Source organism: Chiloscyllium punctatum, chromosome 41, assembly GCF_047496795.1.
Source record: "Chiloscyllium punctatum isolate Juve2018m chromosome 41, sChiPun1.3, whole genome shotgun sequence".
Taxonomy (NCBI): Eukaryota; Metazoa; Chordata; class Chondrichthyes; order Orectolobiformes; family Hemiscylliidae; genus Chiloscyllium; species Chiloscyllium punctatum.
Window position 1 is genome coordinate 34065548 of NC_092779.1, and position 14850 is coordinate 34080397.

Sequence of the window (14850 nt, forward strand, 5' to 3'; positions counted from 1 at the left end):
CCCAGCTTTTGTCCACCTCCTTTTTTTAAACAGTGCCGTCACATTTGCTCTTTTCCAATCTACTGGAACTTCCACCAAATTTTGGAAAACTACCTTAAGTGTATTTGCTATTTCTCCCATCATCTCTTTCCATCAGGGCCAGGAGACTTATCTATCTTTAGCTCCATTAGCTTGCCCAACACTACCTCTTTCGTGAAAATGATTGTCTGCAGGTCCTCACCTACCTTCGTCACTTTGTCAATTACTGGCATATTGTTAGTGTCCTCCATTGTGAAGACCGACACAAAATCCCGTTCAATGTCTCAGCCATTTCCTTATATCCGATTACCAAATCCTCCTCCTCATCTGTAAAGGACTAATGTTTACTTGAACCATTTTTAAAAATATATTTATAGAAACTTTTGTTATCTACCTTTATATTCTGAGCTATTCTCATAATCTATTTTACTTTTCTTTGTAGCTTTCTATTGACTTTTAAAGTTTTCCCAATCTTCCAGTTTCCCACTGGTTTTTGCCACTTTGTATGCCTTCTCTTTCAATTTGATAGTCTCCTTTATTTCCTGAGACGTGCATGGCAGATTAACCCCTTTTCCTACAGTCCTTCCTTTTCACTGGCATATACTTTGGCTGAGCACTTTGAAAAATTGCTTTGCGAATCATCCATTGTTCCTCAACTGTCCCACCATAAAGTCTTTGCTTCCAGTCTAGCCAACTCCTTCCTCATCCTATTTAGTGTCCTTTGTTTTAGCACAGCACCCTGGTATTGAATTTTATCATTACACTTTCCATCTATATTCTAAATTCAACCATATTGTGATCGTTCCTTCCAAGAGGATTCCTAACTCAGATCACTAATTATTCATTATGTAGGACCAGATCTAGGATAGCTTGCTCCCTCATCGGTTCCATTCCATACTGTTCAAGAAAACCTTGTTTTCATCCTGTTGCTACGTTTTGATAATTTGCCTAATTTTCTGTTGAAGATTTGGCTTAGAGCTTCAATTAATCGAACCATAAATTAAACAATAAATATCTAATCTCCATTTGTGAGAAAGAATCCAGGCACTTCTACAGAATAAAGGGAACACAGAGGGAGTGCCATCAACTGGAATAATCCAGGCTATGGTATGTGTTGGTGATAAGATTGAGGAAAAGAGAGAAGAAAACAAATTCGGCCCTCATCAAGATGCTGTTTCTCATTAGTTTCTTGTATAACCTAAGTATGTATCCTGATTTATTCATCGAATCTATCATTTTTTAAAAATGTTTCTGCATCAATGGTAGAAATGCAAAAGGAGCAAAGAGAATCATTTTAAATTGAAAAGAAAAATTGATTTATTTTTGCTAAACCTTGTCCTTATCAGGGTTAAAGATGCCTCTGTTGAAAAATGAAACCCATTTTCCAATCTTTTATGATCAAGTTCCAGCATCATGTACTCCCTCCAAGTGTGGAAGAGGCAGCTTTCTCTATCCAGTCCCAGCATTAAAGAAAATACTTTACTGCTATAGTATGAATCTTTCTAATTCAAAATCCATTGTCCTGGTGCCTTTCTTGAATGAGTTTAATAAAAATTTTTAAAAAGTTTACTTACATAATCTCTTCTCATTGTTTCGATAAGTCATAGGTGCTGTACAATTAATATATTCATTTTATAGTGTAGTCACGAATGTTCTGTTGACTAATTTGTGCCTGGCAATAGTCCACAAAAGGCAAACAAATAAAGGTCAGCACCAACAGGATGATAGTGGGAATGGTGTGGGTAGATTACCCAGGCTCATTTAGCTGTTTGCCTACCAGGAGTCACCTTGGTGAGCAAGGTTATAATTGGCTTTGTATAACAAGTCACTGCAGGATATTTGAACCAAGTTTGAAATTCTAAAACAAAATTTTAAAGTATAGCAAAAAAAACCTATGCCTTGAATGATTTTTCTGTATTGAGAGCACTGCTTAATTATTTCTTTGACAAGATTGTGATGAGTGGCTTTCAGCTGTATGCCCCATTGCAAAAGTCTTTCAGACACAGTTCATTTTATGTTATGAATTGATTCTATAACAGTGAAATTAGGCTGTCTTTGTTCTTGATGGATGACAGAGTTCATGTTAAACGAATTGAAATCTCACTACAACGGCATCACTTTGAAAACAAAGGCTGACTTTGTCAAGATTTTGTTCTTCACATTTGCCTTCAGCACAACAAGATATCATCTGGAAAAGTCTTTTCCAATAATAGATCACAATGTACAAGGCAATATTTGGGTTAGGGAGCGTTCCCTATTTTAATTTTATCTTTTGTATGATACAGACCTTAGAGATTTAAGGACTTCGGGATTTCATTACTGATTCTCTTGATAAGGCTGCATTGTATTGATTTAAAGCTCATTAATGCAATACAAATTGATTAGTTTAATGACCTCATAGTAAAGGTGCTGCAAGGTAGCAGTGATCATAATCCGATTGAATTTTGCTTTCTATTTGATAGGGTTAAGAGTAGGCCTTGGACTAATGATGGATCAAAACTGGTGTTTTAGCTTAAATAAAGGCAACAATGAGGCTATAAAAACACAGCTGGCTAAAATGAACTGGAAATCTCGGTTAGGGAATAAATCAGTGGAAATGGAGTGGCAGGCATTTAAGGCGATATTTTGTAACATCCAGCGAGGATGCATTCCAGTTAGAAAGAAAGACTATAGAGCAAGTACATATCATTTGTAGCTAACTGAGTAAGTTAAAGATAATACCAAATGGAAGTAAAAGGCATAAAAATCCAGAAAGATCACTGGCAAGTCATAGGATGGGACAGAATAGAAAAAAAGAATGACTAAAAGAAAATAAGGGAACAATTAACTTATGAGAGAAAATGTTTTGAAATATAAAATCAAACAGTAAGAATTTCTGCAGGCACTTTAAAAGAATAAGAATAACTAAATCATGTATTGGTATTGTTAAGATTGTCAAGAATTGATAACAGAAAATAAGGAAAGGAGAGACAAATTAAACAGATGTTCTGCGTATGCCTTCACTTCAAAAGAAACAAGTAACATCCCAGAAATAATCGTCAGTCAATGGGTCAAAAATACGAAGAAACTTAAAGCACTTACAAAAAAAAAGAGTGAAGAATTATTGGAACTGGATGCTGTTAGATATGATCCTAGGTCATAAAAGAAGTAGATGATTACTGATTGTAAATTCCCATATTTCTTTAGATTCAGCAAAGGTTGGAAAATACCAAATGTACCTCCTCTATTCAAGATAGGCGAAAGACCAGAAGCTACAGTGCAGTTAACCACACATCTGTCATAGGGAAGATGTTAGAGCTGGATGCTTACTTAATTTCAATACAGTCAGCTAGGATCAGCACGGTTCTGTGAAAAGGAAATCATGATTGAAGAAATTGTTGGGAGTTTTCGGAAAGTAACAGACAACATAGTTAAAGTGAAACCCATAAGTGTTGTGGACTTGAATTGTCAGAGAGCATTTGACAAAGTGGCAAATCAAAAGGAGACTTCATGATGTAGGATGTAGCATGAAAAAAGGATTAATTAACTAACAGTAAGCAGAATAGGTATAAATTGATCATTATTAGGTTGTCAAGATGTAATGAGTGGAGTGCCACAGAGATTAGTGTTGGAACCACAACTGTTTGCAATCTATCCCAATGAAATGGCTGAGTGGACCAAATGAGTGGTTGCTAACTTTGTTGATGACACAAGGATCAATAGGAGAATAAGTTGTGAAGAGACACAAGGATGGTTGGGTAGGTGGGCAAAACTTTGGTTGATGGAATATAATGTAGGAAAATATGAACTGTTTCACTGCAGCACTAAGTAGAAAAGGGCATCATATTATTTGAACAGAGAAAGATTACAGAACTCTGTACTTTAGAGGGATCTTGATACTTTGGTAAATGAATCACAAAAGGTGCAAGTACGTAAGTGAAGTTATCTTTTGAAGGAAGGTTGGGCCAATATCCATCGTAGTTCAGAAGAATGAACAGGGATCAAATTGAAATATTTAAGGTCCTGAAGGAATTTGACATGTTAATTGCTGAATAGCTGTTTCCCCTTGAGAAGGAGACTATAGAACTTGAATGCACAGTTTTTCAAAAGAGGCCTCCAATTTATGACTGAGATGAAGATCATTATTTTCTCTGAGGGTTGAGAGTCTTTAGAACTCTCTTCCCCAGAGTGCGATGTAGGCAGGGTCATTGAGTATATTTAAGGCAGGGTTTGATAGATTCTTCATTAAGAAGCGTATCAAAGGATATAAATGTAGACTGGGAAATGAAGTTCTTCGATCAGAACCAGACATGATTTTGACATGATTTGGAGATGGAGGTATTGGACTGGGGTGTACAAAGTTAAAAATTACACAACACCAGGTTATAGTCCAACAGGTTTAATTGGAAGCACTAGCTTTTGGAGCGACGCTCCTTCATCAGGTGGTTGATTTTGACAGAAAGCACAGTAAACTTGAGGGGCTGGCTGTATGTTCCTGCTCCTAATTCATTTTTCAACATATTTGTATTAAAATAATCGCTGTTTCTCCTTAAAACAAAGGGAGGAGACAAGTGACAAATGTTGCCTAGTTTTGGGCATTTAAAATTTACATTTCAAGCACATTAACACATCTCAAACTAATCAATTAATTACTTGTGAATTGCATTGATTACATAAGGTAAAGTTGGCAACCAATGTCCCATAAGTAGTTAGAAAGGTTAGAACCTTTCTATTTTACTTTTTTTATGTCACCAGGGCAAGCCCAAACGCTTTATGGCCAATGAAATTCCTCTTAAGCAAGGTTACTGTCATAATATAGGACAGAATCAGCATAGCAAACTCTCACAAAAGGCAATGAGATAATGGCCTGATAATTTCAAGTTTATGATTTTTTTTGAGGAAGACGTGTTTATGGGATGCTAAGATAACACTACTGCCTTTTCTTCACGTAGTGTCATGTGGCAGTTTACGGTCTTCTGTGAGGAGAGGCAGAGCCTCTTTTTTTTATTGTTTCACCCATTTAATTCACTTTTGGGATGTGAGTATTGCTGGTTGGCCAGCATTGCCTATCCCTAATTGTTCTTGAGAAGGTGGTGGTGAACTGCTTTCTTGAACTGCTGCAGTCCATATGTTGTAGGTTGACACACAATGCCCTTAGGGAGGGAATTCCAGGATTTTGACCCAGCAACAGTAAAGGAACAGCAATATATTTTCAAGTTAGGATGGCGAGTGACTTGGAGGGAACTTGCAGGTGGTAGTGTTCCCATGTATCTGCTGTTCTTGTCCTTCTAGATGGAAGTGATCAATGGTTTGAAGGATGCCATTTCAAGATCTTCGGTGAATTCTGCAGTGCATCTTATAGATAAGTACACACTGCTGCGACTGAGCATCAGTGATGGAGGGAGTGAATGCTTGTGGATGTGATTTTAGTCAAATGGGCTGCTTTGTCCTGGATGGTGTCAAACTTCTTGAATGTTGTTGGAGCTGCACATATCAAGCACGTGGGGAGTATTCCAACACTCTCCTGACTTGTGCCTTGTGGTTGGTGGCCTGGCTTTGGGAAACCAGGAGGTGTGTTATTTGCTGCAATATTGCTAGCCTCTGACCTGCTCTTGTAGTCACTATGTACTTATGTAGGGAGTCCAGTTGAGTTTCTGGTCACTGTAACCCCAAGGATGTTGATAGTGGGAAATTCAATGATGGTAACATCTCATGGGTGCCCAGTCTTGAGTTACTAGATCTTTTTGAAGTGTATCCCATTTAGCACAGTGATAGTGGCATTCTCAATGTGATGGTGGAACTTTGTCTCCACAAAGACCGTGCAGTGGTCACTCTTACAGATATTGTCACGGACCGAGACATCTGCAGCTGGCAGATTGGTAAGGATGAGGTCAGGTATGCTTTTCCTTCTTGGTGGGTCTATCGCCACCTGCTGCTGACCCAGTCTCACAGCAATGTCCTTTAGAACCCAAACGAATGGACCAGGAGTGCTGCTGCCAAGCCACTCTTGGTGGTGGATATTGAAATCTGCCACCAAGTGCAAATTTTGCACCCTTGCATGTTAGTGTAGTGTTCCCTCAAATTTTGCACTGAGGCATTATCCTAGATGATGTCCAGAAGTTTTGAGAGTGGAATGTGAACCCATAACTTTCTAACTCTCGTAAAAATGGTACCACGTAGCCATGAATGACCACACATGTAGTTACACAGATTTACCAACACCTTTGAAATGTTTGTCATTATATTTATTTAACCCAATTTTATTTTCTTATAAACCTAACTTTAATTAAGCAATTGATCAGATGTTGTAGTCCTGAAAATAACTTAAATGCAAGAAATTGTTTATCTCTCAACTAAAACTATTAAGACATAATCTGATCATATATCTTTATTGCTGTTTGTGTGTTAATGCTGTGCACAAATTGGCAGTTGTATTTCCTACATTATAATGCTTAATAATCTTCAAAGATGCTTCATTGCCTGTCATGTCCTTTAGACATCCTAATAATGTCAAAGTGGTTTAATAAATACAGGTTACAAGTTACTTCTTTACCAACTGAACTGAGGAATCATTTCATATTAAATAAATAAATCTTATTATTTCTTCTTATAAAGTGTGTAATTCATGGAGCATTTTAGTGTTTGTCAGATGAATGAATTCCTTATTGATGGTCATTAGATGTGCAGGGTTAAGATCAAGTTATTTCTAGCTCTTTCTACATATTGCAGGGAATCTATAATACTAATGACAGTCACTTCCAGGGCCAGGGAGGGGTGAGTGAGTTTGATCTGAATGTTCATAATCCATATTGCAGCGAAGATATTATCACAATTACTCATTTATGACTTCCAAGGAAAACTGAATTTGTTGAAACATGCTGGCAAAAATCTAAAAATAGACTGCCGCTATAAGTCACTGACCCTGGGTAGAATCAAGAGCAAATTTTTGTGTAATTGTGAAACTATTATTAGAAAGATGTTCCAGAGCTCAGTGACTGTTACAAGTAATATGAAAGAATTCATCCTCCCAGACTGGATGGGACCATAGATCAGTAAGTTGCAATTATTGAGTAAAAACCGATATATGAAAGGATGATTTCCAATGGGCCAAATAGCCTTTTGTTAGCCTTGAGGTTTGTTGTTTTATCAGTCCGCACTGGACTGTATAAACTGGATTTTCACTTTTGTGTTGGCTGAGTCAGCTAGCCTGACCTGCCTCAGAAGCAGAGTGTCCCATCGGATCCAATGCTGACTCCAGCCTGGGCCTGCTATCCCCAGGCACAAATCTGAGGTGGGCACAGGCATTCCAAATGATGGACTATCTTATCGACTTGCCTCAGTTTCTTCTTAAACTTAAGCTCTGTCGGTCTGGCAGCTAATATTTCAAAGATGGCCTCTATTTAACCCCAGGTCCATGTCCATACATACACTTCCACAATCCATTATAGCTCTATGCTAGCTTAATGCCACCTGATGCCCCACCATCTTATAACCCTATGCCAATTCATCCAGTGTCTGTCATCAATTCACCTTTGTTCTATGCTGAGTTAAACTAAGAAATGTTCTAAATATCTGCAGCTATATAGGCAAAAATCTTATTTATGAAAACCCATTCAATGCATTTGAATCCCCTCAAGTACTTAACCCATACAGTATCAAATGTTCATACTCATAACGCCACATGAAAGACAGCAAATCCTTTAATAACCTCTTTGAGTTCACAACCAATTAAGTCGAGAGTTTAATGCCCTGCCAATCAGGATAACGATAGTTCTGGAAAGCAGTCAAACACTAGTAATGCCTCAATGATTGCATGTAGGATTAGGTCAACAAATAACCTTTGAAATTGCTAGATCAGAGTTGTTTCAACTGTCAGGCACAAGCATGTCTTTTTTTTAGTTTTTATGGAATAGTGTGTTTTAGAAAGCTTGAATATTCTCCAGATCAAATCTGCCTTCCCCGAGCAATTCTGTCGGATCCAAGCATTCTTAACTCCTGCACTGTGGGATAAGGCTCTTGTTTTGGCAGTTTATATTTTATGTTTGAACTCAGTAGAGTGTTCAAGTGACCCTGCTAAGTTTGGATTCCCCTTGTGTGTCCTCCTCCCATACTGAGACATGTCAGAAATGGGGGTGGGATGTCTGGATACTGCTCTGCCCATCACGTTTTTCGGTTTCTGCATCTCCACAACTCTGTAAAAATCAAGGCCTATATGTTTAGTTGAAGCTGTATAAGAATATAAGAATACACATATAAGAATATGTGTACTGTTGCTCATCATGTAGTGTTTGAAGTATGTAAAAATGTTATGTTTTCTACTTCCTTCCTTTGCCCATGCTTCTCTCCAATCCCCCCCCCATTGCTTTCTTTCAACCCCCCCTTTTATCACACATTCCTTCAATCTTCTTCCCTCTTTCCACTTGCCCCCCCCCCCCACTTCTGTCTTTCACCTATTCCTCATTTCCCACCATTTTTGCTCAACATCCAATTTTCGCATGACTCTACAGCCAGTGACACCTGCAATGAATTTCACCCCATGTTTTTTACCCATGACCGATCATTTGAGGAGTTTTTCTGCATCTGCATCCAGCTGTTAAATAAGACTTGGAAGGAAATGAGAGCAACGTCTGAGGACTTCAACAAGGTCAGTGCTGCTGCTCTTTTGTTGCTGGGCTATGATTGAATTGAAGATCGGGGTTTCTGTTTTATACTCCTGAAGTGAAAGATAATTTATTGGTACACATTGTGTAATGCCAACAGATACTTTGAGCAAATCAAGTCCTGACATTGCTAACATATGGTGAATTTCCTTTGTAGCTTTAAAAAGAAACAGCACCAATGCCAGCTTCCTTTTGAATTTCATGAAGAATTTGAAATAACCATTCTGTCAAATGTCAGTGTGAAATCACTGCAATGTGTGACTGGTTTTGACATTCTACTCAACCCCAGCAATAGTTAATCTTCCAGCAAGGTTTTTATAAACTGATCCTTCAGCTCAACTCATTTACAGGTCTGCAGAGATTTGAGAGTGTAACCCTCAGATGTTTCATTCCAATCATTCCAGGTTTTGTGTGTATAGAAACCTGTTTTAGAGTAATGTTGACATCAAGTAATCTATCTAGCTATTTTTCAAGCTGGTTAGATCTATACATAAGTTGGTAGCTTTAAGGACATGTCTTCTGTTGTATTATGAGACAAGGCACAAAGCATTTGCCAAGTCAGTTTTACTCACTGTCTACTCTAAATGTTTGCAGTGAAGCGCCAAATAGACAGAAAATACATTCTGAATTCAATTCAAATTTTAATTAGATCAGTGTAAAACCAAAGACATCACTATTGGGGCAGGCAAAGTAAGTGTGACCTTCTGAGTGTTTTCCCACTGCACATTCTGTGCTAAAAGTGGTCTGAATATACTGGCGAACTTTGCAGCTACTAACATCTAATGCATTAACTAAAAACTTGAAACCAATAGCAAATAGAAAGAAAATACACAACTGTCTAGGAATCTTGGCTAATACAAGGGAAGGGCAGTTTAATTCAATCTTGAGATGAGACTGTCTTTAGTAAGGCCCATCTTTAATTGTCATTGAGAAGGTAGTGAAGAGCCACCTTCCTAAACCATTATTGTCCATGTGATGTATATCCTCACTGCTGTTCAGAGAGGGATTTCCTGATTTTTACCCAATTACAAGGAAAGAATTGTTGTTTTAAGTCAGCATGTTGTGTGATTTGGGAGGAAGTTGCATGGGTTCTCATATACGTATTCTGCTAGGTAATGAAAATCTCATCAATGTAATGTACTGACAAGGGAACCTTGGCAAGGTACTGCAGTATGTTCTGTGGATCCTATACACTACCATTGTACACTACAATGTTTAATGTGGTGTTTGGGGTAATAATCAAGCAACCCGCTTTGTCCAGAATGGTGTGGAATTTCTCAGTATTTTGCTGTCACACTCAGGCAAGCAGGCTATATTCCATCACATTCCTATCTTGTGCCTTGTGGATAGTGGACAGGATTTACAGAGTCAGAAATTGAGTTACTTGCTCCAAAATTGCTCAACTCTGATCTTCTCTTTTTGCAACTTTATTATATATGCGTATGGCTAGTTTAGTTCATTTTCTGGTTGATGGTAAACATCAGGAAGTTGACATTGGTGGACTAGACGATTTTGATTCTGTTCGATGTCAAGGGGAGATGGTTGGTTTCTCTCTTGTTGGTGATAGTCATTGTATGACATTTGCATGGCATGCATACAACTTGCCACATACTAGCCTAAGCCTGAATGATATGCAGGTTTTGTTGCCTGTGAGCACTGACTGATTCAGTATCACACTGAAGAATTATACTGAACATTGTGCAATCATTAGAGAACATACCCACCTCTTAGCTTCGGATGGAGGGAAGGTCATTGCTGTAGGTGAACACCAATCTGAGGAACTCTGATATTGATGTCCCTGGAGCTAAAATGGTTGCCCTCCAATGATCTTTCTTGTTCTATGTATGATTCCAACCAGTTGAGATACTTCTTAGTTTCTAACTGATAAAAGTTTGGTCAGGTTCCTTCATAACATTTTCAAATGCTGTCTTGATGTCTCAGGGCACTTTCTCATCTCATCTCTTAAGTCCAGCTCTTTTGTCTGTGCTTGGACAAATCTAGAGTCAAATGGCCCTGATAGAACCCAAACTGAGCATCCATGAGCAGGTTATTGTTGACTAAGTGTGATTAACCGCACAATGACTGGGACAATACATGACCAGGTTTCTGCTTTTTGTCCTGCTTTTTGTGAATAGGACTGGATATTTTCACATTGTTGCTGTACCAGAGCAAGTGCAAGTCTTTAATACCACAGTGGTCTTTTTCTACACCCACTGATGTCAGCCATTTCTTGACATCATGTGAAATGAAATCCATTTGCCTGACAACTGGAATCTGTGATGCTGGGGATCTCTAGATGGACCATTCATTTGGCACTTCTGGCTGAAGGTTGTTGCAAATACGTCAATCTTGTTCTTTGTGCTGATATTCTCGGCTCCCCATTATTGAGGATGGAAATACTTGTGGAGACTCCTCCGCTGATTAGTTTGTTTAACTACCCACCTCCATTTGTAACTCGATGCAACAGGGCTAAAGCCCTTTAAACTGATCTATTGATTGTGGATCACTTATCCCTGTCAGTCACATTCTGCTGCTTCTGGTTCGGCATGTTTGTAACTTCACCAGGTTGACAAATCATGTTTATTAATGTCTGGCACTGCTCCTTGTTATTTAAAAAGGATTTGTTCCCAGGTTTAATTGGTGGTAATAGTAGTGCGAGGGATATGTTTGTCCATGCAATTATAAATTCAGGTTCAATACACTTCTACTTCTAATGCCTACAACACCTCGTGGTTGCCAGGTTGTGAGCTGGTGGATTCTATTCCAAATCTTCAAGTGGTGGTAGTGCTGAGCAACAAAATAGAAGTGAGCCTCAGTCACTACTGGAAGGTGTTCATCTCAACCTAGGGGCATCTCTGCATGGTTCATGGCAGGGTTCTAGGTCCAAACAATCTACCATGGGATACCATTGCTCCTCAATTACTTTCCGTCCATCTTAAAATCAGAAGCAGGTTGCTCACGGAGGATGGCAGAGTGTTCAGTACCATTCACGACTCTTCATGTGCTGAAGCAGACCATGTCTAGGAGCAGTATAACTAGTCAATGTTCAGGATTGAGCTGAGGTGAGCAATACTTTCCATGAGTACCAGAAAATGCTCACCTGCAACAAGAATAAGCCTAGTTAGAATTACCACCCTGAAATACCTGACCATCAACAATCTGTGAGGAGAGCTGGTAGAGGAGGGGTTACCATTGACCAGGAACTGAACTGGATCAGCTGCATAAATACTGTAGTTTCAATATTTGGTCAGATATTGGATTTTGTGCAGTGAGTAACTCATCAAATGAGACCCTAAAAGCCTATCCAATGCTGACTAGGTGCCAGTCATGAATATAATGCTCTCATTTTGGATGAACATCGCTCCAAAAATAATCAACTTGGTTTTCAGGACAAATGAAAACTCTTGATTAACGTCCCTTTGACCATCTCAAACTTTCACTTGCTTGACCACTTGTGCATCATGGCTGCATCAATGTGCAGCACCTCAAGATGTTTTACAGAACGATGATCAAACATGTTGCTGGGAAAGGAGTATTTTAGATATAAAAATAGACTTTAAAGAGTAGGGCTTTTTTCACTAGTGAAGAAAGTTGAGGAGTGAAAGAAACAAAGAAAGTTTACAGCCCAGGAACAGGTTCTTCAGTCCTCCAAGCCTGTGCCAATCCAAATCTACAGTCTAAACCTGTCGCCCAATTCCTGAGCATCTGTATCCCTCTGGTCCCCACCTACTCATGCATCTGTCCAGATGCATCATAAATGAATCTACCGTGCCTGCCTCTACCACCTCTGCAGGTAACGTGTCCCAGACACCCACCACCCTCTGTGTAAAGTACTTGCTGCGTGTATCCCCCTTAAACTTTTCACCACTCACCTTGAAAGCGTGACCTTTTTGAGGTTTATAAAGTCATGTGGTTAATAAATAAGGTGAATGACAAGGGGATTTTCCTTAGCATGGGGTGATCAAAACTAGAGCGCACAGGTTAAAGGTGAAAGGGGAAAAATTTAAAAGGGACCTAAGGGGCAACGTTTTCATGTCAAGGGTATTGCATGTATGGAATGAGCTGCCAGAGGGAGTGGTGGAGGCTGGTACTTTTACAACATGTAAAAGGCATCTGGGTGGGTATACGGATAGGAGCCAAGTGCTGGCAAATGAGTCTAGATTTATTAAGGATATCTGGTCGGCATGGACTTGTTGGACCGAAGGGTCTGTTTCCGTGCTGTACATCTTCATGACTCTGAGTCTATGACGTGAGGGGCAACTTTTTTTTACACGGAAGGTGGTTCATGGTGGAATGCACTGCCAGAGAAAGTGTTGGATACAGGTACAACATTTAAAATACATTTGGAGAAGTTCATGAATAGGAAATATTTGAGGGATGTGGGCGAAATGCAGCCAGGTGGGGCTTATTTACTTTGAGAACACAGTCGGCGTGGACCAGTTAGACTAAAAGGTCTGTTTCCGAGCTTTATGACTCTATAATAAAGGTTGTTTCAGTAATCACCTCCCAGATATCTACCAACTTGAAGGGCAACAGCAGGAGATGCATGGAAATATCACCACTTGCTAGTTCCCTTCCAAAGTTCACTTTTATCCTGATTTGGAAACAACATTGCCATTCCCCTGCATTGTGTTCAAAATCTTGGAACCACCTCGTTAACAGAACTCTAGGGGTGCCTATATCATCAGGATTGTAGCAGTTCAAGAAGGCAACTCACCACCAACTACTAGAGGGCAATTTAGGAATTGACAATAGATGCTGATCTTGTCAGTGATGCTCATATCCAATTAATTATCTCAGAAAAAATACTGCTCTTGTTTCCAACTATAGGTCGTTATGCTATCACATGCATTTCGTTAACATGAATTTGCTGTAATGTGATTAATGAATTGGGACACTGTTTCTGAAGTGCAAAGTTTTATGATATGTGTTGGCTGCAACATGATTACATTGCCAAAACTTTAAGTGCAGTTTCTAAAATGCAATTTTTCTATAATGCCGATTTGCGCAAGAACACAACCTCCTGTATATTGACCCTGGGACACCTCTAGCATATTCCTCAAAGCAATCTTAAAAATAATGACGTGGAACCGCTTTTCAGAATTGACGAGTGAGAGGTAGGGGTAGTGGTCTGATTTCTTATGCATTTTTTATTCTAACAAAGCAATGTTGACCAAGAAACAGCAAAAATGTTAGAAAGTGGATTGCACATCCACTTTAAAAACAGCTGAAGTTCTATTTACGTACCAAGCACCTTGATGCTTTAAAGTGCGTAATTACGAATAGTGTGCATTTTTATTGAAGCATCATTGGTGAAAGCCTCAGTCTGGTGCTGGACCTGTTACATCTGTAAATGGCAAATGGTCCCCGAGCTGATGCTGATTTGCAGTGAGGCTTCTGCTGACGATTAATCTTCAGCCATCAATGGTTTTATTTAAAAGCCTATAATCATTTCAGCAACATCCTTACAGATGAAAGGGAAACTGGACCACTGTTTCCTCCTCATCAGAAATCTGCTGCAGTGCCATAATCAGGACCCATTATAGTCTTCACCCCTCTCTCTTTCTTTCTCTCTCTCCCCCTTTTGCATTTTTTCTCTCTCTCTCTCTCCCTTCGTTGCCCCACCACCTCACTGCCATGAATTAACCACCAAAAATTCACTATCCAATTGGATAAACTACCAGAGGATGTATGACGCTAACCCATTGCAATTATTTAGATGTGGGGTGAGGATGAATTGCTCACAACCCTCATGCCTGTGATTTTAGCCACAAACAAGATGCCCAAAAATTGGCCTAAATGAGTTGCTTGGCCAAAGAATCTGATGTGCTAAACAAAGCTATACTATTATTGTATCAAATACTATTAAAACTGATAGAGACTAGTGATTGATTTATTTCTAGTGGACTGGTGTGATATTAAATCATTTGAAATTGTCAGAGCTGTCTTGGAATTGAAATCCCTTAGACGTTTGTTGACGTAAAAGTATCAAGTTGTCAATCCAACTGCTGGCTTCATTCAGTTGTCTTAGAAACATAGAATAGAAATATACAGCAGTCCACAGCAACCATCTGAAGAGCGTGCCACCCTGACGTCCCTCCCTACTCTGTCCCTGTAACCCATTGCTAAGCCATCCTAGCCTGCGCATCCCTGGATACTATGGGGCAATTTAGCATGGCCAATCCACCTAACC

At 39.2% G+C, this 14850-nt stretch overlaps 1 protein-coding gene across 12 annotated transcripts in view; it reads left to right on the top strand.

Annotated features, from left to right (window-relative positions):
• Positions 1-14850, top strand: part of elmo1 (engulfment and cell motility 1 (ced-12 homolog, C. elegans)) — a 281631-nt gene that overhangs the window by 183742 nt on the left and 83039 nt on the right. For all 12 annotated transcript variants that reach the window (XM_072560697.1, XM_072560695.1, XM_072560693.1 and 9 more), the window contains one exon: positions 8505-8641. In XM_072560697.1, the coding sequence (XP_072416798.1) occupies positions 8505-8641 (137 nt within the window). The remainder of the gene's footprint in view (positions 1-8504; positions 8642-14850) is intronic.